The following is a 24,658-nucleotide window of genomic DNA, read 5'->3' as shown; positions in this document are numbered from 1 at the left end:
GTGACCCAGGGCTCCCTGTGTGGTTATCACTGAGACCATAGAGGGGCCAGGGGGTGAGCAGGGCTGCAGGAATAGGGCTAATCTCCTTTCTTTCCTTGCAGTACATCGGGAGCCTGGATGTGCCACGGCCAAACAGCCGCGTGGAGATCGTGACGGCCATGCGGCGCATCAGGGTGAGCGTGGCCATCCTGTCCCTTCCTGTGTGGTCATCTTGTCCCTTCCCAGGGTGGCCATCCTGTCCCTTCCCAGGGTGGCCATCCTGTCCCTTCCTGTGTGGTCATCCTGTCCCTTCCCAGGGTGGCCATCCTGTCCCTTCCTGTGTGGTCATCCTGCTCCATCCCAGGGTGGCCATCCTGCCCCTTCCCAGTGTGGCCATCCTGCTCCTTCCCAGGGTCCTCATCCAAATCCCAGTGCCTGGGGCTCTCCTCCACCTGCACCTGCAGCTTTGCCTTGCCTCGCTCCTGTCCTCCAGCATATTCATAGCTGTGTTTGTCCCTGTCCCTCTTGGTGACAGCTGGAGAGGCTCAGTGTGGCACAGTCCTGTTGGCAGCATGAACAGGCTGCTTGTGCAAGAGGTTTCTTAGGGTTTTAGTCCTTGTGTAAGAGTTTCAGCAGCATGGGAATCAGGGTGCTGCCTGGTTAAGGCAGCAGGTTAGTGCTAAATGGCAGTGTGCAAATGGAAGTGCAGAGTAACAAGTTCTGGGGCTGGCCAGCAGTGAGCTTGTTTAGCAGTGAGTAGGTCAGGGGGTGTCATCTGGTAATGAAGTCATCTGGCTTCCCGAAATACTTCTAGTCAGGATATGGGACACCCTTGCTGTACAATGCTTGGCCAATAGCCAAGAGAGGAGCTTTTCTTCTCTGCTGCCCAGCCTGCAGCCAGCACGACTGCAAGGTGTGCAGAGGGGGCTGGGAGGGCAGAAAACCCCATATGGGTAGCAAACCCCATATGCACCCCATAACTCACTGCCCCCAGGCCGAAAAAAGCAGGAGCTTGGCTGCTCTCCAGTGTGTGGTTCTGTGGCCATGGTGGTTTGGTGTGTCCTTGGGCCACAGCAAGGAGTGTCCCTGTCCTCCAGGGATGTCTCTCTCCTGGGAATATCACCCTGAACAGAAGGGCCTGAAGGCACTTGCAGGGATGTGGGGTAAGGGATGGGCTGTCCTTCTGCTGCTCTCATGGGATCCCATAAGCATCAAAGCTGCTCCTGTCGCTGAGCAGTTGCCCCAGAGCTCTGCTCCTCTCAGCCCCTCCTGAAGATTCCTGTTATAATCTCATTTTCTCTTTTAACAGAGGAGGAGTATCAGATCCAAAGGTGAGGAGTACCACGTTCAAAGGACAGAGATTTCAAGACCCTTCTGTTTCAAACTTTCAGGGTGTAAATATTTTGTGGGCTTTCCTCAACAGCTTTCCTACCTGTTGTCCTGTCCTCTCCATGGAGTTGATGTTGTGACTGGGACACAAGCTGGGAGGGCCCTTATGGCCTTAGGTTTGCTCTCCTCGTGTCCGTACAAAGTTTGGGACACAACAGCTGTTATGTCATCAAGTGCTCTCATAAACCTTCATTGCCTTTCAAGATAAGACTTTTGAACCAATGCACCTCCTGCCACAAAATCACAGAACTCCACCTCAGTGTGGAAGGACTGGCACAACTTTGAAGCCTTAAGTAAACTCTGAGGGGAAAAATAAGAGCACCAGAACGTCCTTGTTGACCATTACAAATAAACTCCAGCACAGCCTAGAAAATTCATAGGTACAGCTCTGAGTGGCAGTGAAAGGACACAGAATAGGGTAAGATGATGGTTTCCCGTGGTGCGTGGTGTGTTTGCAGCCTGCGCTCAGTTTTCTTCCCCTGGTGTGAGACAGCAGAGATGTCATTGACTTTGCAGCTCAGATCTGCCAGAGACACTCTGAATGTCTGTCTGTCTGTCTGTCTGTCAGGGGTGCTGATTGTGAGGGGGATGCCAGGATGGTTGTTGACATGCAGAGCCCTCCCCTGGTGTTCTGGGCTTTGCACTGGCAGCAGGAGGGATGGCAGCACTGCTGAGGACATTTCTGGCCAGGCTGGATGCTGGAGGCTCCTTCCAGCAGGGCTGGAGCTGAAGGAATGCACCTTACAGAGCACAGCTACCCTTCTGCTTTAAGGCATAACATAATCCCATAATACTGGCATTATGGGGAAACCAGAGGCAGGGAAAAGTTTATTTAGGCACAGAAAGCAAGCAGTGGGAGATGGTCAAGTGCAAGCAGCAGCAGTTTTGTGTGTAGGGTGTGAAGCAGCTGCTGACCCTGAGGTTTGTGAGGTTTTTAATGCAGTCCCTGGTTTAGGGGGAAGGTGCTCCGTCTAAGTGTTTTCAAAATTAGTTCCAAGGGGCACCTCCTTCACAGTAAACAGGGCTTTGCCTCTGTTTGCTAAGTGATCTGCAAAACGACCCTGCAAAGAAGTGAGGATGCTGTCTGCCTGAGAGTGGGGAGAATGTCCTGGAAACCCCCCAGGACTGCCTATGCTGGGCTGGGAGCAGGAGTGCTACCTCCTGTAGCACTGCCTCCTCGCCACTCCCCCACACTGAGGTCCCTCTTTGTGTTTGGATGGAGCCCTGACCCTGCAGGGGCGCAGAGGGGAGCATTGCTGGGATGCCTGGAGGTTCAGCCCAAAGCTGGGTCAGGGGTGACAGCAACTTTAAACATGGTGATGCCATGGCCATCCTCATGGTCCCAGCCAGAGGGAGTTTCTGTCCAGAAGCAGGGAATGTGGAGAATTCCTGGGATTCTCTGGGTGAGCAGGGATGGGGAGGTGCTCTCTGCTTTTCCTTCCTGCATGGGCTGGGCTTGCTGGGAGCACAGCCCTCTCTGCACTGCACCTTGCTGGAAATCCCTGGCCCTGAAATGTCTGGTGCAATGGGACGTTGGCCATGCTGAAGATGCTCTTGGGGAGCAATTTTGTGAGCATCTGCTGCAGCTTTCATCCAAACCCTACATCTCTCCTGCAGACCACTGATGGCCTATAAATAATAAATACAATATAATCTAATCTATAACATTATATAATACTTAATAATAGAATATATAATATGATATATTTATAATGTAATAATATAAATATAGTCAACTTATTAATATAAATATATATTAATAATATAATACATAAATACATTAATAATATAATAATAATTACAGTAGACCTGTTCCCAGGGCTTGTTTCCTGGGTAGGCAGTGGGGCTTCTGTGAATGCAACTGTCTCCTGTCTCCTCCTCATCCCAAACAGGGTGACCCAGCCCATGTTGCTTCACACCCTGAATTGCTGCAGTAAGTTGGATTTCTGTCCTGGTTCTGTCTCCACCAACCCAAAAATTTCAAAATTTTTTGAAAAAAAATCATAAATTAAAAAAATATTTTTCATAAAAAAATACCAAAAATTTGAAAAAATTCAATAAAAATTGAAATTAATTTTAAAATTTCAATTAAAATAATTAAATTAAAAATCAAAATTTTGAAATACATTTCAAATTTATTTGAGAAAATAAATTTTAAAAAAAATTAAAAATTAAAAAACCTTTACAAACCACCACAGTTTCCAAATACTGCTTGGCTCCTCTGGATGCAGGATACAGGGACCTGATCAGTGACCTGGAAGTCACCTGAGCATCCAAACCCCCGAAGTAAGAGTGGTGCATCTCTCCAGCCCTAAGGTTTATGAGCTGTGGCAGATTTCAGTTCAAAGTGCCTGAACAGGTGGCAAGATGTCTTTTTGCTTCCCCTCCCATCCTGGAGAGTTCATGGGCCCTAAATGACAATGACAACTGTATATTTTTGATGTCACCATGTAAATTCCTACAAATGCTTTCCTCTACATGCCCCTGGCACGTCTCCAAGGCAGCCAGCACTGCCTGGCTGGGCCTTGGTGCCTGGTTCCAGAGAATTTGGAATCAGCTCTTTTGGGTTTCTGAGTGCAGCTTTGATCTAGGTTTTCTTTGGAGCCACAAATCCTACATAGGCACTTCTTAAAAATGTCTCCGTGGAAGATTTCTCCAAGGCTGTTTCTGGGAAGTGTCCAGCTGAGTTTCGCAGGCTCAAAACAGGGAGGCATTTCCAAACACTTGAAAATCTTGCTCCTCTACACCTCCTACTCTGTCAGGTACATCTGATTTTGTGGGACTTCTGCTGCTTTGCATAGCTGAGCTCAATTTTAGTGAATTGCTGAATTTCTGCAAGCTTGTGTAAAGCAAGATTTCACATCTTCTGCAGGCCACAGACGCAGTTGGACTGGTGTGAAAATTGATGTGCGTGGCCAGTTACTGGTGTAGAGCTCCTGGTGTAACTCTGAGCTCGTTTAATTGGAATATTTCTCAGCTCTCCCTGCTCCTGCCATTGTGAGTTTTTAAAAGCACAAGGCCATTTACAGCGATGCTTTCCTTTTTCTTCTTCTTCTTTTCCCTCCCCATGCATGGGCATCCCTTCTGTAAAACAGCAGGATTTGAGAGCAAGCTGGCTGCCCATCCTTATGTGTCTGTCTGTCTGTGAGGACCAGCACAGTGGGAAGTGGGCTGGCCAGGAGGTGCTCAGGCTTTGATAGAGCACAAGGAAGAAGAAGAGCAGAGCCGGCTCCGTGCCAGGTCATGGCACTCAGTGCAAGGTGAATTATTGACAAGCTAATGACTTGATGTCCTTATCCAGGATGAACAAGATTATTTTGTATTGGATCTGGGAGGAAATGAAAGGCTGTCTGTAATAATTTCAGTTGCTCTTTCAGTGCTCTGGCAGGCACAAGAAGGGGGTGCTTGCATTTCTCCTGGCATCACCAGTGCCACTTGATGTCATAATAAAATAATGGCTAGTCTGGTACTGCTACCAGCATGGCATGAAATAGGCCAGGATCTCATCCTGTGGTTAGTATTTCATCAATAAACTGGTTAAATTAGTACCCAGATTGATTGGGGCAGCCTTTTGTCCAAGACTGCCCAAGTTTCCAGGAGAGCTGGCCCAAGTGGTAATAGGGGTAATTGCCTCTTAGCTCTCAGCAATGCCCTGTCCACAAGTTCTGTGCCAAACCTGGCACAGCAGCATGTCCAAACCAGGGTGGGGTGGCCAGGCTGGGGCAAGGAAGGAGCAGGGATGGACATCTGGATGGACAGTGGGTTGTGGTGGAGCCAGGGAATATGAAGGAAACCATAACCAGGTGGTTTGGGAAAGCTGCTGAGCCAGGAGGTGCTGCCATGTGCCCTGTGCCTCCTATGTCCCTGAGGGGTTCAGCACTCCTGCTCTGGGCCAGTGTCCCATGTGCAGGCCACGCTGGGGGCCCTGGCAGTGATACGTCAGCTGGCACTGGGCATTGCCAGCACAGTGCCTGATGGGTGATGCTGATGGGAGCCAGCCTAGAGCCTTGGACAGTGCTGGAAGCCAGGCAGGCACCAAGGCTCACAAGCTGTCACGCATCCTCGTCCTCGGTGTGCTGGGGCTGGGCTTTGCTGGGCTGGGCTCTGCTCCTTCTCTGGAAGCCTGCCCAGCCTGTCTCCTGAGATTCATCTCCCTCCCTGCCTGGAGGCTTTCCCCTTTTTTTTCTTTCCCCCATTTTTTGCTCACACTGAGTCACTTCACTGCCTTGCATGCACTGTCTGAGCCATCAGAAATACCTGCAGGGAGCTCTAGGGAGGTGATGGGATGGGGAACAGTGTCTGCCAGGCTCCCTGAACCTGGCAGACCTTTGCTGTCACTCCTTCCCAGCCAGGAGATCTCTGCTGGCTCCCACCCTTCTCTGAGATCATGGCCAGCACCATTTCACCAATGCCCATCCTCTGTGTGCCTTGTGCTTCCTCCTCTTTCCTCCCTCTCAGCAATGATTCTTCTGGCCTGTTGGAAGGACTGCACTGGTGCGTTGCCCTGTCTGTGGAGCACAGCATGCTGGCCAGGTGCCCCTGGCTTTCCTGGCTCCTTCCCTGGGGCTCCTGTGCTGCTCAGGTGGTTCTGGCAGGGCAGCAGCTGAGCCTGGAGCAGGGGATGTTGAGCTGCAGACCCTGCGCACACGGAGCCTGTGGGGCTGCAGGTGCCAGGGGAGCTGCCCACGGGACTCTCCTGCTCTGGCTTTTCTTCCTGCCCTTTCCAGAAAGCAAAGATTTGTTGCACACTCTGCCTGCCAGGCATGGATGGATTCAGCCTGGCTGTCGAGGTGAGGAGGCCTACAGCTTGTTCTGGGAGATTTGGGGTCATGTTAGCACTGGTGGTTGCTGTTTGTGACGGTTTAAGGAGTGCCTACAGCAGCCAGCACCCTTTGATAGCCTCTTCTGCAAGGTGACAGAGCTTCCTTTGATGATGTCCTAAGCCTCAGGCTTGCACAGACCTCTGCTGAAGGTGTTGCTGTGGGCAAGGGCTGTGGTCAGTGTCACCAGCTGTCACACACCCAGCTCAGTGCACACCAGCCCCACCACTCTCACTAAGAGGGGACAGTCTTTTCTGCTGCTGGGAGATTGATGGTGAAGATATCCATCTGCACTTCCCTTTGCATTTTAGAGTAAACTTCTAACTGTGATTAATAAGCTCCTGGGTAGCTGGGAGGTTGTTGATGAGAAAAAACTAGGTCCGAGAGAGGTGTGCTGAGGTTTGGCTGATTTCAGGCTCTCAGCAGTGTCTGGGCAGTGTAGTGAAGAGCTGTACCCTCTCCCTGAGTTCGTGGCTCCTCTCACCCTTGGCATTGCTTTTATTTGGAGGTTTTTGTCCTTCTTATTTACTGCAACATGGAATTTTTATGCGTTTTTTAACAAATCAGTGCTTTCATCAATTTTCTGTTGCCATGGCAACATTCTACTCTTGGGATGGAGTGGGACCAAATGCTCCCTGGTGCTGAGTGCTAATGCTGCATGGGCCTGAGCAGGAGAGATGCAGGCAGCCTTATTTTCGGCAGCCACATCTTCCAGCCAGGCTTGAGAGATGATTCCTCACTCTTGCTCGGTGGTTAAAGGGAGAAATAACCCAGGAAAATGACACCAAAGAGTTAATAAAGCTCACAAGCAGGGGTTGAGCAGTATTTAGTATCCATTTTATGGGTGAGAACCTGAGGCACAGGGAGGCTGTGACTTGTCAGACTCCTTCCACATCTCTGTGCAGGGAACTGGGCTGAATTCAAGTCAAACCAAACTGAAATCAGTCTTGAATGCCTCTCCTGTGTATTATCTTTTCTGCTTTTGTGCTTCCCTGCTGGTCCTCAGAGGCCAGGGACCCTTTAATCTGTTGTGGTGTTCTCTGCTGCATCACCTCAGCAGAGAGACATAAGCCTGGGGCTGCAGCCTTCCAAAAGAAATGCCACGTGCCCCAGTTTCTTACCTGCTAAAATTAATTCTTGGTGGTTTTGGCTCAGTGCAGCAGGAAGGTGTTCCAAGGGATGCTGTGCCCTGGGGAGGTGCAGAGCCTGCAGCCAGGGCAGAGGGATTTGGGGTGTCCAGCAGGGGCAGAGGGATTTGGGGTATTCCTGCCCTGTGCAGGAGCAGAGGAAAGCAGTGCAGCTGGTTAAAAGGAGAGGTTGCAAAATACCGTTGTGTGAGCTGGTATGTGGAATGGGCGTTTAATTAGGGAGTGGGAGGAAAGGATGTATCTGTTGTAGGGCAGCAGAAGGAGCAAGCACTGCCCAGAGCAAGGGGAAGGAGCCCAGCACTGTCCCCAACCCAGCAGAAGAGCCTGCAGAGCATGCTGAAATCCATGGAAATCCCTGGAGGTTCCCTGCCTGCTCCTTGTCACAGAAGGGCTGCCAGGGCCACCCAGGGCTGCTGCTTCTCCACATGGCTTGGTGGCCGTGGCTGCTCTGGTGTCCCTGCAGATCATAGTTGGTGCTGATCTGCTTCTGCTGGGGTTTTTGGACGGCACGGATTTTCCCACCTGGAGTAAAGTCTACCCAGGGCAAAGAATTTTCAGCGTAAAAAAATGTTTCCTTCTCTGCCAGGCTTCCCTGATGGAGTACGAGGATCCCAGAGATTCTTCATCTGTGGCTTAGTTTTCAGCAGTGGGAATGTAACCTGGCAGGGAAAAATCCCTAACCAAACCAGTTCCTGGTCATGGGCTTGCATATGGAAACTGCTGATCTGCTCCTGCAGAAGCTGCAAAAGCCAGCCTGAAGTGTGCATTTGCCACAGGAAACTTCAGCAGGGATGGTTAAATTTGAGCTTAATTGTTAATTAACCGGAAACAGCCTGACTTGTGATGTTTTACAGTGTTGTTGGATTTCAGTAATGATAGGCATCTGAGAGAGCCATCTCTTCCTTTTTCTCTCCAAGGCCTCCAGTTTTGTTTTAGCATTTTGCTCCAGTGACATTTTCTTACTCCCTCTTAACATGATGGATTGGGCTGGTCTGGACTCCTTCAAACATTCCCTGATCCTTGGGAGCCTGGGGGATGTGTGTGTACCACCAGCACAAAGAGCACATCTATGCTGACCTCTGCTTACATGCTAATGAATCTACTTTATCTAAGAAGAGAAGAGAAATCCAGAATCATTGGCCAAAGCTGTTGGTGAGTGTGGCTCGGGGTGCAGCTCCCCTTGAGCTTTCTGTGAAAAAAGAAATCCTGCTGTGATTTAAGTGGATCCAACTTCAACTCCCAGCCAGTTGATTTTGTGCATTTGCCTCAAGTCAGAGCCTTTGATATGAGGAAGCTCTTCCCAGGCCCCAGGTCTGGGCTGTGGACAAGTGCCCACCCAGCCTGCTGTGTGGATAAAACAAATACAGAGCGTTTGTTTTGACCTCTGGCATGTGGGACTCTGGGCAAACTGCCTCCTGTTCTTGGTGATTTTTTTCTGAGCTGTGTTCTGTTTCTTCTTTGAAGTGAGTGATAAAGCAGATGTTCCACAGGAATGGGTTGTACTGGTAGTGGTTCTGGTGGTTTGAGGTAAGGTCACCTTTCTGTTTTGCTGCAGGTGTCCCCATAGTGTGTCCACACTGTCTCCACAGCGTCTTTTGGACTGGGGTGACACCTTGCAATGCCTCCAGGGTCTTTTTAGGATACATTTCTGCATCTTGGCAGATGCAACTTCTGTTAATTTTTCCCGTGGGAGGCTGCTTGGCCAATGCCATATAAAATCATCCTGAAATGAGTAGATGCCAGATTCTTGCACACTTGGCCTGGAGAGCAAATACTGGGTTTGTTTTGTTTGTTTGTTTTTTTTTTGTTTTTTTTTTTCCCCAGCCCTGCATAGAAATGAGCATTGCTGTGCTTTCCTGGCTGGGGTTTCCTGGAAGCACAGTGGCATTCTGTCCTCTGCCTCTCATTGCTTCATCTGGAGCTCTGCTGTTGAGGTGGATTTCAACCCCTCTTTTCTAACTCCGCTTCAAATCTTGGTACTTTTATTACTTGGAAATTTTTTCAATAGTTCTGTCTAAATCTCTCTGAAGGACATTATTCCTGTTGCCTTTAGCATGTAGAATTTAGTGAATGGGTTTTAATACCTGGATTAGTTATTATTGAAACAGGAAATGTGAAGCAGGAGTGATATGAATAATTACCTCTTTTCTCCATTACAACCCAGAAACATTGCTGAGCACTGCCAGCATCTAAGAGGCCCCACAGGGCTGGCATGTTTCTGATGCACCAAGCGTTTAATGCTGCTGCTCATTCATTCTTTATTAATTGTCTGAATTTCATCATTGCTGATTTAGTTACAGTATTGCCAGCCTGCCTTCCTTGGTGTGTCACTGCTTCTCTGCCTGCCTATTCTCATTTGCCTTCCCAACTGGTCTTACTCAAGCTTTTTAAGCAACAGTGGGAGAGCAGCTCTTCGGTGAGCAGTAGAAAAATACCAAAATAAATCCTGTGTTTCGCAACTTGGGGTGTAAATATCAGTATGCTGCAATTTGGCTGGCTTTGCTGAGCTGACACCTTTCTGAAGTGCTGTGTGGGGATCTTCTTAGGGTGCCCCTTGCTTTGTCATCTGCCCTCAGGGTGGATTTGGGGTGACTTTGTGCTCCTCTGCAGTATCAGCCATGCCTTTCACCCATCTGTGTGGGCAGGGATTTACCTCAGCTGCCTTGAGGATGAAAGGATGCATTTGGTGGGAGAAAACTAATTTTGAACACAGAAATTTTCTGTTTTCCTTCTCAGGTGGAGGAAGATGCTGTGCTGGACATTGCTCAGTCCTGGGGTCCCCTGAGGCATCAGTGCCAGAGAGGGGCAGGATTTTATCATTGATTATTGCAAATGGCAGTGCTGCTCTTTAAACCAAGCTGGTTCTAGCTCAAACCCATTCTGGGCTGGAAGCGTAGAGTCCTTTTCCAGGCTCTGGTAGTTCCTTACCTTCTGCAAAGGGTGCCTGCACCAAACAGCTCTGCTGCCTCTGCCTGCACAGGTCAAACCAGCGCATATCTAATTAAAAATACCACAAATTCCAGGCAGATCTGGGCTTCCCAAGAAATGCTCTTCTGCTTATTCTAGCAACAGGTGGTGAATGTGAGCACGTGTACAGCTCATTCCTTGTGCTCTGCTCCCAGGCTGTGAGAAGCAGTGTGAGAGCAGATGCACACAGAGCCTGCCCTTGTTCTCCTGGGCTACAGGAAGCAGCTCCCAGCCTGCTGTTGTTTTTATAACCAGTCTGACCAGTATCCCACAGGCACCCACACACCAATTCATTCACACCCAGCATGGTCACCAGGGATGGCAGCATGTGGAGGTAGGGGGGAGCTTGCCACATCTTGTGCTGTTATCGCTCCCTTGGCTTTGTCAAAGGAAGGTGTTTTGGGGGGTGTTTTCAGGGCTGGGGGATAGCGTGTGGCAGGGTCTGCACCGACCTGCATGCCTGCCTGAGAGCTGCTGCTTTTCCCAGCCTGTGAGCACTGCTCCCACTCGGAGCTGCCACTGAATATGCCTGGCTGGAGGAGAAATGGTATGGCCGGACTAGAAAGAAAGCCTCAGTTTTCTGTCCTAAGCTTGGTGTTGCTCAAACCCCCATGAAATAAACAGCAACACTGGCACTGGGACCCTGGTGGCTTTGGTGAGCTGCTGGTGGGACTGAGGGATGTGCTCCTGCTCCAGCATCCCTCATGACACAGTGCTGCTGCTGCTGCTGCATCCCCCGTGGGCCTTCTCTGAACCTCTGATTGAAAGGTGTTTTTTAAAAAAAACAGAGAGGTATGGAATGCTGGAGGATTTCTTTGTTAAGGGAGGTAAATCAACTTGCAAATAGAAGTCTTCAAAAGAAGGGGCTGGCATAAGTTGTTGCCTGTTAACGTTCTCCATTAACCCTGGTATTGATTCTTACCACTTCTGATTTATCTGAGCTTCCTGTGAAGCTGCTTCTCCTGCAGATGGTTGGTGAGTGTGTCCCAGTTTGCCACCTCAACTTGTGAAACTCGGAGGCAGTGAGGGGAGGCTGCAGGAAGTGGATGGAGGCAGCTCTCTGGTAGGAAATAGCAACCCGAGCAGACAGCATTTATTGTGAAGTATTGGATGTTATTGGAAAACATATTTTGTGTGGTAGATGAGTATGCTGCAATCCTGGGGTGGTTCTGAAGCAGCAACCTTAACTTGGCTCTGCTGCTCTCACAGCATGGGTATTTTTAGCCTGACTCCCATTTATACCCATTGGTACACACAACCATCACAGACGGGTACTGAAATTAAACCTGAAGTTGGGTGGGAAAATAGGCACTGACTTTGTCAGTGCAAACCAAAATCACATTTATTTCAGACAAACACATGTACCTCAGAGCTGCATTTCCCATATGTGCAAATGCAAACTCCAAGGAGCTGTAGCAGAGTTTTAAAAAGCATCATTAAGCCCAAGAATAAGCATCCAGTACTTCATTATTCCTCCTCTCTTCCAAATTGCTGTGGCCTTAAATTGAAGTCCAGCTCGTGCCAAAAAACCACCAGCAATGGGGTGTAGGCAGGAGGACGTGGGAAATTTAATCCTGAGGAGTAGTTTAAACCCAAACTGACAGGATAGCAGAGGTGCCCAACATGTTTGGCCATGCCATGCTGGCAGTCTGATGATGGAACTGGTGGGAACCTTCATCCTGACCCCAGATATTTCCATGTTTCTGTGCCCCACAATGGGACCCATCCCTGCTGTGAGTGCCATGGGCTGGTTTTGTCCTCAGATTTGGTGGCAGGAGCAGGGAGCCCAAGCAAAGTGATCGCACCGAGGAGATCCCCAAACTTCCCTGCTTTTCCTGTTGTTTTGTATCCCAGCTCCTGGAGGGAGCAGGGAGGTGCTGCTGGCATCCCATGGCAAGTGCCCTCTCGTGTGGAGCATGGCCATGGCCAGATTGACAGATGCACAGAGGAATTGGGGTGCAATGGGATCCCACACTGAAGGGTGGGATCAGACACAGGTAGCAGCACAGCACTTTGGTAGGATGGCTTAAAGCAGTGTTTTAAAAACAGGTTTCAGTCCATTTATTGCTGATCACATCAGTAGGCTGAGCAGGTATTTCAGTTTCCTCCCCTCCAGCAAGCCTAAGTCCCCTGAGGGCATGAAGTGCAGCCCAGAGGAGTGGAGTGTCAGCTACTCTGAAGCTCAGAAATGCCTTTTGGATGAAGCTGCCTGCCCTCCTGGGAGGTGCCCTGCTTCCCAGCCATGTCATCCCCTGACACTGCAACTATCCTGGCAGGGCTGTTCTGTTCTGTTTTGGGGGCTGCAGCAGGGAGGGATGGATGCTCTGTGCCTGGGGAGCCCTGGCAGGACTCTGGCTCTCTGCTGTCCTGCTCCCTGCCTGAACAGCACACAGTACCACAGCCTGCATGGTTGTGAACTCTTATGCTCTGCAAGGCTGCTTCTGGCCAGCTGAGATCTGTCTGCTGTATTTAAAATCATTCCCTTCTCTCCAGTGCTCTTTTCTTTCAGGCTGAAAGGCACACTTTTCCTCCCATTAACCAGAAGGAAAAAGGAAGGCATGGGGTGTTGTGGCTGCAGTCTGCTCCTGGTGCTTTGGCAGGATCTGGCACCGAGCTCTGGGTGTGGGTTACCCCACAGAGGGCTCAGAGTGCTGCCTTCCTGCTCCTCCTGCTTTCCCTGCCCAGTCCCAGCGTGGCTTGGCACCCCTGGCCTGGCAAAAAGGGCCTTTATCCCTCACAGTTTCCCGTTGCCACAGCTGGCTTCTGAGTCACTGCAGGGCACTGAGGCTGGTGCCATTTCTTTGTGCGGCTCGGTAAAGCGAAATCCTCGCTCTCTGTGTGGAGCTGGTTTTGCCACTCCTCCCAGTTAGGGCTGTCAGGATCCCAGCAAGGCTTCTCAGTCTTCCCTCCTGGGAAGCTGCTTGCCATGTCTGAGCTTTGCTGTCATTCCCCTTGTTTTCAGCAGCAGGAATTGGGAGCTACGTGCCTCCCCCAGCTGTGAATTCCTGGCGTCGTGGAGCCTGTGCCCACTGAACTCGGTCCTGGCTGTCATTCTCTAATAAGTTAATTCTTCATCAAGAGTGCAGGCCCGGGCTGACCCGGGGTTAAAGTCTAACTGGGGAGGTATTTTATGAGGTGTTTTATGAACTGCTGTGCCAGCCAGCTGCAGGAGGAGCTGCCTGAGGAGCTCAGAGCTGGGGGTGCTGCCAGCAGCTCCTGCCTCAGGGGACCCCGCTTTGCTCACAGTTCCACGGCCTTGCTGCAGAAACATGCAGCAATGCAAGTTCCAGGCAAGAACTGCATCCTCTTCAGTGCTTACTTACGGCAGGTTCTTGTCCCCTGCCTCCCAAGTGAGCAAAGCAGCAGTGAGTTTTGTGGGAATTGCTTTTTCCTTGTTCATTGAATTCTCAGAATACTGCTCTTTCCCCAGTACAAAGTACAAGCTAGTTACTTTTTTTGTTTTTGTTTTTGTGGTGTTTTTTTTTTGTTGTTGTTGTTGGGTTTTTTTGTTTGTTTTTTGTTTTTTGTTTTTTTCTTTTGGAGGATGAGGGTGAATGGGGACAGGGGCAGCTCAATGCACTTAGAGCAACTTCCTTTTAAAAATATTCTGTTTATTTGTATTCTGCTGACCATAAAACATTCCTGGTACTTTCCCTTACTTACTAGTGGGCAGAGTTAAATTGTACCTGAATTTAGACAGGCTGGAATGAAATGAGGGCGTTTTTATTCAGGTTAACATTTTTCAGATGCTTGTGAATGTGGGGGATGATGGATATGGAAATACATCATCTCTCTTCCTCGGTGCCTGACCTTGTGCGCAGTGCGTGGTTTCAAATTTTCTCACACTTCTGCTGTGTGGAAACAACCGCATAGGGATGGGGAGCATCTTTCTAGGGATGCTGAATTTTCCCTGCTTTTCACACATTGGATTCATACATAATTTTACTCTGAGCTGACAAAGTTACATGCGCTCTCCATTAAGGAACATATGTTACTCAGTTCTCCAGAAAGGGCAGTTTTAATTCTCTGCCGGTAGGAATGCGCTGTGCAATGATGCATACACCAGCTGGCTTCTTTTCCTTCCAAAATTATTGAAATACTGAACTCTGCACAAAAGACAGATGTTGAAAATAAACTCCCACTAGCCCAAGGTCGATGGGAAGGCTCCCGTGCTCTGATGGAGTGGATGTTTCTCTTCCATTTCAAAAGCTGAATATGTTTTTTTTTTTGTGGGCAGAGTAAAATTAAGTGATAATCTTGTCCTTCTTTTGCATTACTGAGACCACCTTTGCTTTTCTCCTCAAACAGTTGAGGGGCTTTTTAAGTGTTGTATCTCAGATGTCCATTTTCTTTGCTCAAAAATTTTAATGCAGCTCTTAGAGCTTCAGTGGGAGACAGACAGAGGAGCTGTGCAAGTCCAGGAACAGATGATTTTGTTGGTCTTCTATTTTCTGTGCATTTCCCTGAAATTAATCCTTCCCTTTCCTCTGGCATTGCCACATTGCTATAAACAAGAATTCATATAATTAACCCAAGCTTGTAGTATTATTAGAAATATTTAAAGGTCCAGAAACGTACCCAAGATGGGCAAAATGCCTGGGTTGAAGGCTAAGAAAGCTCTTCTCTTATGACATTTAATTGGTTATAAGCAGTACAGTGAAATCCTGCATGGTGTGAAATCAAAGGGGATCAAGGGAATGCTGTGCAAATCCTCTTTCCTTTCTTGATTTCAAGCTGGATAATTATTTCTGTATCAGTTCTTTATTAAGCTGTAGGCTAGGATTCAGCTCTCCAAGATGGAGCCATGGGTGAGCTGAGCTCTTCATGTCTGAAATGTGAAATGTGTTTTTTTCCTGAGGCAGTCCCCAAATTCCAGTGCAGTGCCCGGCAAGTGCAGGGTGAATTGCTGCCACCCAGCTCCCAAATACAGAGAATTCCTGTTGCACATCTTTGGGAGTGCAGGATATACTCCCAGCAAGGTTTGGGTGGCAGTGGAAATGTGGGTTTCCTTTTCCTGTGCCTGCTTGTTTTGTGTGCAGCAGCAGTGGCTGTGGCTGTGGCTGTGCATACCATTCTAGAATCCCTTTGGTGGCATTTCCAGCCCTGCCATTATCACCTCTGCTCTCCTTCCAGCAGCAGGAACAGCTCAAATCCCAATGCTTTGCAGCCGTTTGTTCTGCAGCAGCAGGGAGAATGCTGACAGACATGGGCACGCACAGCAGATCTCTGTCATCGAGAACAACTTCAAGCCAGGGAGGTGCTGATCACTTGTAAAGACCTCTTTACAAGACCTTTTTTTCTTCCATGGCCCCCTTAAGTGAAGGGTTTTGGTTCCCCCCCTGCAGTCTCTGTGCCTCAGATCCCACTCACAGGATCTGCACAAAGCTTATACTTCCTTAGGCCAAGTTGGGAAGCCCCTCAAAAGCAGAAATCAAAAAAAAAAACATGTTAAAATAGTCTGTCTTACCCTGAGATACTTTTCTCTTTTCCAAGCCCACATCAGTTACCACTTGGGGTAGCCCAGAGCAGAAACCCCACAGCAGCAGGAGCTCCAAAATGCAGCTGGATGTGTATAATCAGTGGTTGTTAGGACCAATCGGTCATGCATCAGCACCCAAGGTGCTATGCAGTCACCCTGGGTGCTGCAGAGAGCTTCCAGATCAGCTTGCAGCTCCTGGAAAATCACGTGCAGAGCCTCAGAAAGGACTGGGTTAATTATTCCAAGGTCATCAGGCCAAAGCTCACCTTTTCAGGGCTAAATCAAGACATTTCTGTAGTGTTAGGTGCCAGGCACTGGTCTACTGTCCTGACAGGACACAAGGAAGGGGTCCTGAATGCAGTTTCATCTCTGCTGGCAATGATGAGATGGCACTGAGAAGCCCACAGTGGTGGGCTCTCGGGTGAGACCCTTCTCCACGAGGAATAAGCCATGCAAGCAGTACGTGGGGCTGTGGTGGGGGCTCTGAGCCTCACCAAAGCCACGGTGGGAGCCTGAGCTCTGCTTTCTTCATCCCATCAGCGTGGCTTCAGCCCCAGTGGGGGTGAGCTTGTCTGACCAGTGCTCAGGGGAGGGCAGAGCTGCATTCCCCACGCTTTTTGCCAAACCTTCTGAATCTCCCATCCCCTTCAGCCACTTTAAAAGGCTTTGAGGAATTGTGCTCTCAGTCTTTTATCATCTGATCACAAGTCAGGGCCAGCAGCTTTTTGTGCCTGCTGGCTCTGGCTGCCAGAGCCAATGCATCACTGAAGCTGGGAATATCACAGCAAGCCAAGCAGGGCAGCACTGCCTCTGCAGGGACATTGCCAGAAAGATAAGAGGAGAAATCCACCCCCTTTGCCTCAGGAGGGCAAGGGGCAGGTTGCAGGGCTTTTTCTGGGCACAGAGGGTCTGTCCCCATGGCTGTGCACAGTAGCACCAGCAGATCAGGTGCCTGATGTGGCTGCACCTGTGGCAAGCCAGTCATGGGACTCCTCAGAAATCCCACAGCAGGATCAGCCCAAGTGGCTTTATTTAACCCACTCCTCTGCCAGCCTTCTCCCAGCTTGTAACATTCTAAATGCCAGAGTGGGTGGATTTGTGGGGAATCTCATTCTCTTCCCAGGCCAGAGCAGAGCTTTGTGTTTAGTCACTGATCTTTGGAAATTGCTGTTGGGATTTTTTCCTGTCCAGTGATCTCTAATTTAAGTGGGTAATTGCATTACTCCATTTCCCCTGGAGGGGTTCATGGAATCCTCAGCAATCATCTTCAGTTTTATACTGAGCCCAGAAATACCCAACTCAAAATGTCATTCCACTTTCCAGAGCTCAGCAATGGCCACAAGCCGAGCTGCAGATTCCTGGGGGCTGGCAGGGCTAGGGGCATGGTGGTCCCTCTCTGGGGAGGCACAGCCCTTCAGAGGTGCCTCTGAAACACAGCTAACATTCCCAGCAGCATCCTGAACTGGTTAAAGCATTACCCACACCCAGGGGCTGGATTGCTTTGGTGTGTGCTCCTGCAGATGCTGGGCACAGGGACACTGTAGGGCAAAAATACCCATTGTCCTGTCCTGTCATGGATGTACAGGTTGATGTGGGACCAGGAAAATGTGTCCCTTGTCCCTCCCTGGGGCTGTCCTGGCACAAGAAGGCTAATTCAGGTGTTTTCTTCCATCTCCTGCAGTATGAGTTTAAAGCCAAGAATATCAAGAAGAAGAAAGTGAACCTTATAGTGTCGGTGGATGGTGTGAAGGTCATTCTGAAGAAGAAGAAGAAGGTAGGCAGCACTGGTCCCTGGGCAGCAGTGCCTCAGCAGCAGAGTCCTCTTGCTGCAGCATCCTTGAATTTCTGGGAAGCCCTGGTGGGCTGGGAGAGGGAGGGATAGGCTGGGGTCAGCCTGCTGTGAGTCGTGTTCCCATAGGGTGGCTGAGCAGGTCCTGGTGTGGTGCAGTAGGGTTCAGGGGGCCCTGTGGGAGGTGATGTGGGGTGTGGCTGGTCCCCAACAGTACCTCACCCTTGGCAAAGGCTTGCAGGGGAGCAGCAGCAGAGGTGTGACAAGAGCTTTCCAAGTATGTCCCTGACTGTCTCTCTGCCCTGTCCTTGTTCTCAAGGACAGCATCTGACGTACTCATTTTCAGCTTCTTTTATTGCAGAAAAGAGAATGGGCCTGGGACGAGAACAAAATGCTCGTCATGCATGATCCCATCTACAGGTAAGGCTGTGGGATGAGGGGCAGAGGCTGGCATGGCTCTGCTGTGCCCCTTGCCCACACCTCAGCACACCAGCACCATGCTGGGCACTGGAGAGTGCTGAGCACTGCCCCTGTCCTGTGGAAGACAGCTCACAGGACTTCCCAAAGTCACCAGCTCTTCTTCTCCATCTTATTCCCAAAAGCCAAGAGCAGGGCATGTCTGTCCCAGGGAAGACAAATTGAAGCGAGAGAGGCCCCCAGCCGTGCTGGGGAGGGGCTGCCCGGCACCTGGGCGAGGCATCCAGCTCTGTGAGCAGGCCAGGAATGGAGTTTGCTCTTCTCCATTCCTGGAGGGCTCCTGGGCTGCTGACATTGTCCCCAGGGGCTGAGCAGAGAAGTCCCGTGCTACCTTTGCAAAATGTGTGCTGCTGCTGAATCAGCAGGAAAATTTTCCCAGCTGAGGTAAAACCACTGCCAGAAAGATTTGTGATGGGCTTTAGCAGGGATGTGCTGCAGAGATTGGGCATTGGCCAGCACCCTGTGCCATGGGAAGTATTGGTTGTGGTTTTGGCAGTCTCCTGGGTAATGTGTATGTTTATATTCTGCCTTCCATTCTGTCTTTGCAGGATATTCTATGTATCTCATGACTCCCAGGACCTGAAGATCTTCAGCTACATTGCCAGGGATGGCTCTAGCAATGTCTTCAGATGCAACGTCTTCAAGTCCAAGAAGAAGGTAAAGATGCTGGGATCTCGTCCTGGTGTCCTCTGGGTGGAGCAGTTGGGGCAGGACCCCATGGCACTGCACTGGAGCTGCCAGCCTGGGGCACCCCGGGGGTCTGAGATCCTGTGGCAGCACAGAGACCCCTGAGAGCTGTGCCAGGCTGGGGGGGTCACCATGCAGAGGCAGACCAGCTGAAGCTCCTCTCCTCTCCTCTCCTCTCCTCTCCTCTCCTCTCCTCTCCTCTCCTCTCCTCTCCTCTCCTCTCCTCTCCTCTCCTCTCCTCTCCTCTCCTCTCCTCTCCTCTCCTCTCCTCTCCTCTCCTCTCCTCTCCTCTCCTCTCCTCTCCTCTCCTCTCCTCTCCTCTCCTCTCCTCTCCTCTCCTCTCCTCTCCTCTCCTCTCCTCTCCTCTCCCCAGAGTCAGGCCATGCGGATCGTGCGCACAGTGGGGCAGGCATTCGAGGTGTGCCACAAGCTGAGCCTGCAGCACACACAGCAGAACGCTGATGGCCAGGAGGATGCAGACAGTGAGAGGAATGGAGATGACCTGGATGTCTCAGGTACAGCACACAGGTGGGGCTGTGGGGGTGGCAGGTGTGGATCACAGAGGCACTGTGTTCCTGTACTGCCCACATCTCCGGGCAGTGGTTCTGCACAGCAATCTGCCCTGCTGTGCTCCAGGCTCAAGCTGGGATCTGGCCCAGCAAGGAACCTTCTCTAGGTGTTAGCCATGATGCTCTCAGACATGCCCCTTGCTGAGAGCCCATTAGCAGTGCCCGGGGCTCTGCTCTGTGCTTGGCTGCACACACTGCAAACATTCCCTCGCTGCTTCCGCACAGGGGGCCCCCAGCACAGACCTTCCTCCTGTCCTGAGGCTGGCTCTGGGGCCAGCTCTCTGCAGTTCCCAGAATGGACATAGCCCTGTTTGTGGTCTCCCAGCAAGCTGTCAGGCTGCAGGCAGGCTGCAGACCCCGCTCCTTCTCAGCCCTGTGGGCAGAGGGTGCAGGGATACCTGACTGGGGTCTGCTGGTCCAGTCCCATCACCCTGAGCTGTGCAGGGTCCCAGGGAGCAGCAGCCTTGCTCCTTGGTGCCGGTGCCTGTGCTGGAGGGGAGGCAGGAATTTTTTGGAGATGTTAGTGAAGCCCTTCCAGTGCCAGGTGGGACACTGGCAGGTCTTCCTGCCCGTCTGTGTGGGTTCCCTGCCCTGCCATGCTGTGGGCTGGATCCACCACTTCCCAACAGCAGCAACCTGGGCTGAGCTATGGTTTCCTGCTTGCCTCTGACCAGTTCTGTCCTGATGACCTAATCCCTAGGCTGTCCTGGACCAGTCATTGTTTGGTTTTCCTCCACACAATGTCCTGGCAACGATATGCAGCTCCCTGGGGAATGCAGAGCATCTGTTTTTTGTTTTTCTTTCCTGTAATCTCTTGTTTACCTTTCTCCAGCTTTATCTGTGTTTTCTGTTCTCGGTGGCCCGGTTGCCCCACATCAGGGCTTTTGGCTGCTGTTCCCAGGTTTGGTGTGCTGGGCTGGCTGTGTTTTTGGCTGAACACAAAACCTCCTCCCGAGCAGCAGGAGGAGCAGCCGTGTCTCTCTTTACCTGGAGGGTGGGTGGCACGGGGCACTGTGGTGGGTAGGCATGGCCACTGTGGGTGCCATGGACCCTACCCTGACCCTTTCCCACAGCCTGTCACCTCTCAGGTGTGGAGAGAGCGACTACCTCTGCCGAGGAGACTGACATTGACGCCGTGGAGCTGCCACTGCCCGGGGCCGACATCCTGGACTTCAGCCGCGGCGTCACCGACCTGGACGCTGTGGGCAAGGAGGTGGGTGCCACTGCGAGCCCAGCTCTCAGGGGGTGGCACGGCCCAAGCCCCAGCACGTCCTCCTGGATCTGGAGGGGATTGTGCAGCATTCCCCAGCTCCTGATCAAAGCTGTCTGCCGCTGCAGGGCTGCCCTTTGGCTGGGGTCCAGGGCGCTCCTGGAGAGCTCCGTGCCAGGGCTTAGCTTTGTGCAGCCACATGGAAAGGGTTTGGAGCAGAGCTGGTGGGGATTTTTTTCCACCAAAAAACACAAAAATAAAAAGACTTTTTTGACACAGTGGAAATTCTCATGGGAAGCATCAGCCTTTTTGGGGATTTTCTACAAAAGTGTTTGGGTTGTTGTTGAAACTGAAAAAAAAGTACTGTTTTCTAAGCACCCTCAGCAAAGTGTGTGTTAGTTGGAATGCAGCTGCTGCTTTTCTGGGTATTTTCGGCAGCTGCTCTGTGCCAAAACTCGTGTGTGCCTGGTGGCTCTCTGAGGTGAGTGCCGGGGGATCACACCTTCAGCACTGGTGTTTTGCAGAGCTGCCTCCACCCTGAAGATATCCTGACGGCGTCACCCAAGATGCTGCTGCCCTCATCTGCCCAGCTGCCCGACCTGGGAACACCCCTGTCTGCTCACCACCAGATGCAGCTCCTCCAGCAGCTCTTGCAGCAGCAGCAGCAGCAGACACAAGTAGCCGTGGCACAGGTTGTCCCCTCCATTCTTTCCCAGGGTCAGTGGCAGGGCTGGGGCACATTCCTTGGGTCTGCTTGCCCCCAGGTGTCTGGGGCCTTTGGCCCCTGTCTGCTCACCAGTGCCCTGCCCCAGTGACTGGTGTGTGTGGGCTGTGCAGTTGGCAGATCATTCTCCATGTTTTTCATGGAAACAGCTCTGGCTGCTTTATCGAGCTCATTACCTGAGCTTTACTTGTTCTCTGACCCCATACAGAGCTCACTGCAATTCATCAACTTCCTTTGAGGCCTGAGCGATAGGGTCCAGCAGCCTTTCTGTGCTGCCCCCTGGCTTTGCTCCTCCCGCTTCAGTAAATCAGTATTTGTGGATCAGTTCTGCCTGAGCTGCTGCCTCCAGAGCCCACATGCCTTTTGGGGTCACAGGCTGCCAAGTTGCTTTCCCCTCTGGAAGAGGGATCTGCATCCTTGGGGAATCCTTTGTGTCTGTCCAAGTACAGTGTTGCTCACAGTCCAGAGGGCTCCATGGTGCCTGCTTAGGGTGTCAAATATTACACCCCTTGCTCTTGGTCTAGCTTTGTGGAAAGTTATAAATCCCAGTCCTTTGCCTGGTCTCCTGTCACTCCCAGGGTTGCAGTGCTTCATCTCGGCTCTGCCAAGGGCACTGCTGTGCCACCTTGCTGGCCACACTGGGCCAGCTGGCACTGCCTTGTGGTACCCACCTGTGCGGGCAGGTGGCCCTGCAACTGCAGCAGCAGCTCACAGCTTGGCAGGTACAGAGAGCTTCCTCTTCTTCCTCAAGGTCACTTTCAGGCCACAGCAGAATAGCCTTTTGTGTTTGGTGGGGATATTTTTGTTTTGAGGTTATTTTTGGTTTGGATTTTTTTTTTTTGTTTAGTTGTAAATCTGTGCTTTCCTGATTCCAGTCCTTGCTGGAGCAGTTTTAAGAGCTGTGGGTGGGTGCCGGGAAGGGGTGCTGAGCTCAGGTGGCCCCCAGGTCACTGCTGCTCCCTTGTGCAGTGTACATTTCTGGGGTTCTCTGATCGGAGAGATGCTCTGGGCAGGAGCTCCTGGCTGTCTGCCCTCGGTGGGTGGACACGACATGGTTCTGGAGACAGATGTTTGTATGGAGGTAGTTGTGCTGAAATCACTGTGGGCTCCCTGCAGGCATTGCTTTCCAGAGCCAGGCTGAGCGGGCATCCCAGAGCTGCCCCCTCAGCAGCACCCTGCCATCCGTGGTGCTGCAGCCGCTCCTTGTGACAGAGCCACTGGCTGGGTCCTGTTTCTGGGAAGGCTGCCCAAAATCACAGCTTTTCCAGGGCCAGCTCCGCTGCACGGCTGCACCCTCACGTACCCACAGCACCATCCAGAGTGTGTCCTGTGCTGCATCCATCTGGCTGCTCCCGGGCTGTCCTTTCCAGGCACATCCCCTGCTCACCTGCAGCATTGACAGCTCAGTCCTGCCCACCTGGCCTTGGGCTTTTTCAGCGGGGAGGCTGGGGGACAATGTGCTGAGCCCTGGGGTGACACCAGCCACACACTCCCCATCCCATCCACAGGACCCACAGGGAATGGCTGTTTCATCACAGTGTGGGTGGGATGCTGGTAAGCCCTGGGAGAGAAGCAGGGACAGTCAGAGTTGAAGCCCTCTGGAGCAGCACGTGCCCCTGCTCACCTGCTGTATCCTGTCCAGGTCCACCTGCTGAAGGACCAGCTGGCAGCAGAAGCAGCAGCACGGCTGGAGGCCCAGGCTCGTGTGCACCAGCTCCTGCTTCAGAACAAGGACTTGCTGCAGCACATCTCACTCCTGGTCAAACAGGTGCAGGAGCTGGAGCTGAAGCTGGCGGGGAACACGACCAGTAAGCGCTGCCACCCCTTCCTCTTCCCTTGCAGCTAGCCAGGGCTGTGGGGGACATGCATGTGGGTGTTTATCTTGGGGATTTTTGTGCATTCCCAGTCGTTTTGTTCAGAAGGATGTTTGTGCCCTTCTGGCCTGGCTTGTGTGTGTGCAGCAGGGTGCTTGCATGCAGCGTGGGGAGGGGCTTGGGGTGGGCTGTGTGTACAGGTAGGCACCTACCTCCATCAGCTCTGTGTCCACTTCCCCCAGTGCCTGCATCCTCCAGGCCTGCTCCATACCTGCCCAAGAGCCCCTACTTGATCTTCCTCTCCAACAGATGTGGCCATCAGCTCTTTGCAAGAGCTGGGCTGGAAGATAATTAACTTCTTGTCCTGCAGAGCTGGCCCTTCGTTGGTCAGCAGCAGCTCCTGGCATTAGTGATACCAAATAGGCCCCTCAAAACAGAGAGTGGAGAGGTCGATACCCAAATGAGCCCAGACTGTTCTCCTCCTCCAGTGTGCAGCCAGGTAGAGTGGCCAGGGGAAGCTGGGGCCCTTAGCCGTGCCCTTCTCTTGCAGCAGGCTCCCAGGACAGTCTGCTGGAGATCACCTTCCGCTCCAACGTCCTGCCCGTCCTCTGCGACCCGACCACCCCGCAGCCTGAGGACACGCACCCGCCGCCGCTGGGCCCCAGCTCGGCGTTCCCCAGCGCCGTGGGCAGCCCCATAGGTAGGAACGACTGTCTGGTGAAGCTGGAGTGCTACCGCTTCCTCCCCGAGTCGGGGCCGCCAGCCCCAGAGCCGGCCCTGGGCAGCCTGGAGCTGATCAAGTTCCGCGAGTCGGGCATCGCCTCCGAGTACGAGTCCAACACGGACGAGAGCGAGGAGCGCGACTCCTGGTCCCAGGAGGAGCCGCCGCGCCTGCTCCGCGTGCAGCCCAGGCAGGACCTGGGCGACAGCCTGGAGGATGAGATCGCGGTGTAGGGGCCAGCAGGAGGTGGTGCAGAGCAGCCAGGACCTGCTGAAGCCAGGGAGGGACCCTGGCTGCAGCCCCACGGCCCTGGCAGGGAGGGATGGGGGGCAGAGGAGGGAGCAGGAGGATTCCAGCACCCAGTCAGGAGTGTGGAGGTGAGGATGGAGTCATGCCCAGAGCATGTGCCGAGCTGCAGTATCCCTGCTTTGCAGCAGACACCGAGCTGACGGCTCCTTGTGCTCCCCCTGGCCCTGTCTCCCTTCAAACTGTGTGTCAAGGCCAGGAAGAGACAAGGGACTTCTGCTGGACGATCCACTGCTGCTGCTAGGGAAGCAGTAAAGCAGAGGAAGGGTTTTGCTGGGGGAATGGGAGAGCAGTCTAGGGCAGTGAGCAGGGACAAGAGAGACTGAGGGGGCAGCTCCAAGGTGTGAGCAAGGACAGAGCAGCTGGTCTGGCTGTCTGCATGGTGGTCAGGGCGGGGGGCATGAGAGAGCAAGGCCATGCTAGGTGAGAGTTGGTGACAGTGCACTGTCAGAGTGGGTCTGTGAATGAGACGTGAGGCGTTGAGGGACAGTGGGGATGAGCCTGGAAAGGATCTGAAGGGGTGACGTGAGGTTGTTCAGGCTGGCCTGGTGCAGGCAGTTGCTGGCAGGAGGATGTGGC

General features: G+C 52.0%; 1 protein-coding gene across 6 annotated transcripts in view; it reads left to right on the top strand.

The window, feature by feature from the left end:
- The window catches only part of NOS1AP (nitric oxide synthase 1 adaptor protein), a 33,338-nt gene extending 9,332 nt beyond the window's left edge, over positions 1-24,006 (top strand). The window contains exons 2-11 of one of the 6 annotated variants that reach the window (XM_062497480.1): positions 102-173; positions 17,464-17,556; positions 17,933-17,991; positions 18,597-18,705; positions 19,109-19,250; positions 20,378-20,538; positions 20,890-20,902; positions 21,058-21,206; positions 22,881-23,046; positions 23,603-24,006. In XM_062497480.1, the coding sequence (XP_062353464.1) occupies positions 102-173; positions 17,464-17,556; positions 17,933-17,991; positions 18,597-18,705; positions 19,109-19,250; positions 20,378-20,538; positions 20,890-20,902; positions 21,058-21,206; positions 22,881-23,046; positions 23,603-24,006 (1,368 nt within the window). Of the gene's footprint in view, positions 1-101; positions 174-17,463; positions 17,557-17,917; positions 17,992-18,596; positions 18,706-19,108; positions 19,251-20,377; positions 20,550-20,889; positions 20,903-21,038; positions 21,207-22,880; positions 23,047-23,602 lie in introns of all 6 variants that reach the window. The other 5 variants (XM_062497478.1, XM_062497477.1, XM_062497479.1 and 2 more) reach the window with 5 other exon arrangements.
- The last annotated feature ends 652 nt before the right edge of the window (positions 24,007-24,658 follow it).

This window comes from Cinclus cinclus, chromosome 8 (genome assembly GCF_963662255.1).
Source record: "Cinclus cinclus chromosome 8, bCinCin1.1, whole genome shotgun sequence".
In the NCBI taxonomy this organism is placed as follows: Eukaryota; Metazoa; Chordata; class Aves; order Passeriformes; family Cinclidae; genus Cinclus; species Cinclus cinclus.
Note: the sequence above shows the minus strand (reverse complement) of the source record. Positions and strands in the feature narration are given on the sequence as shown.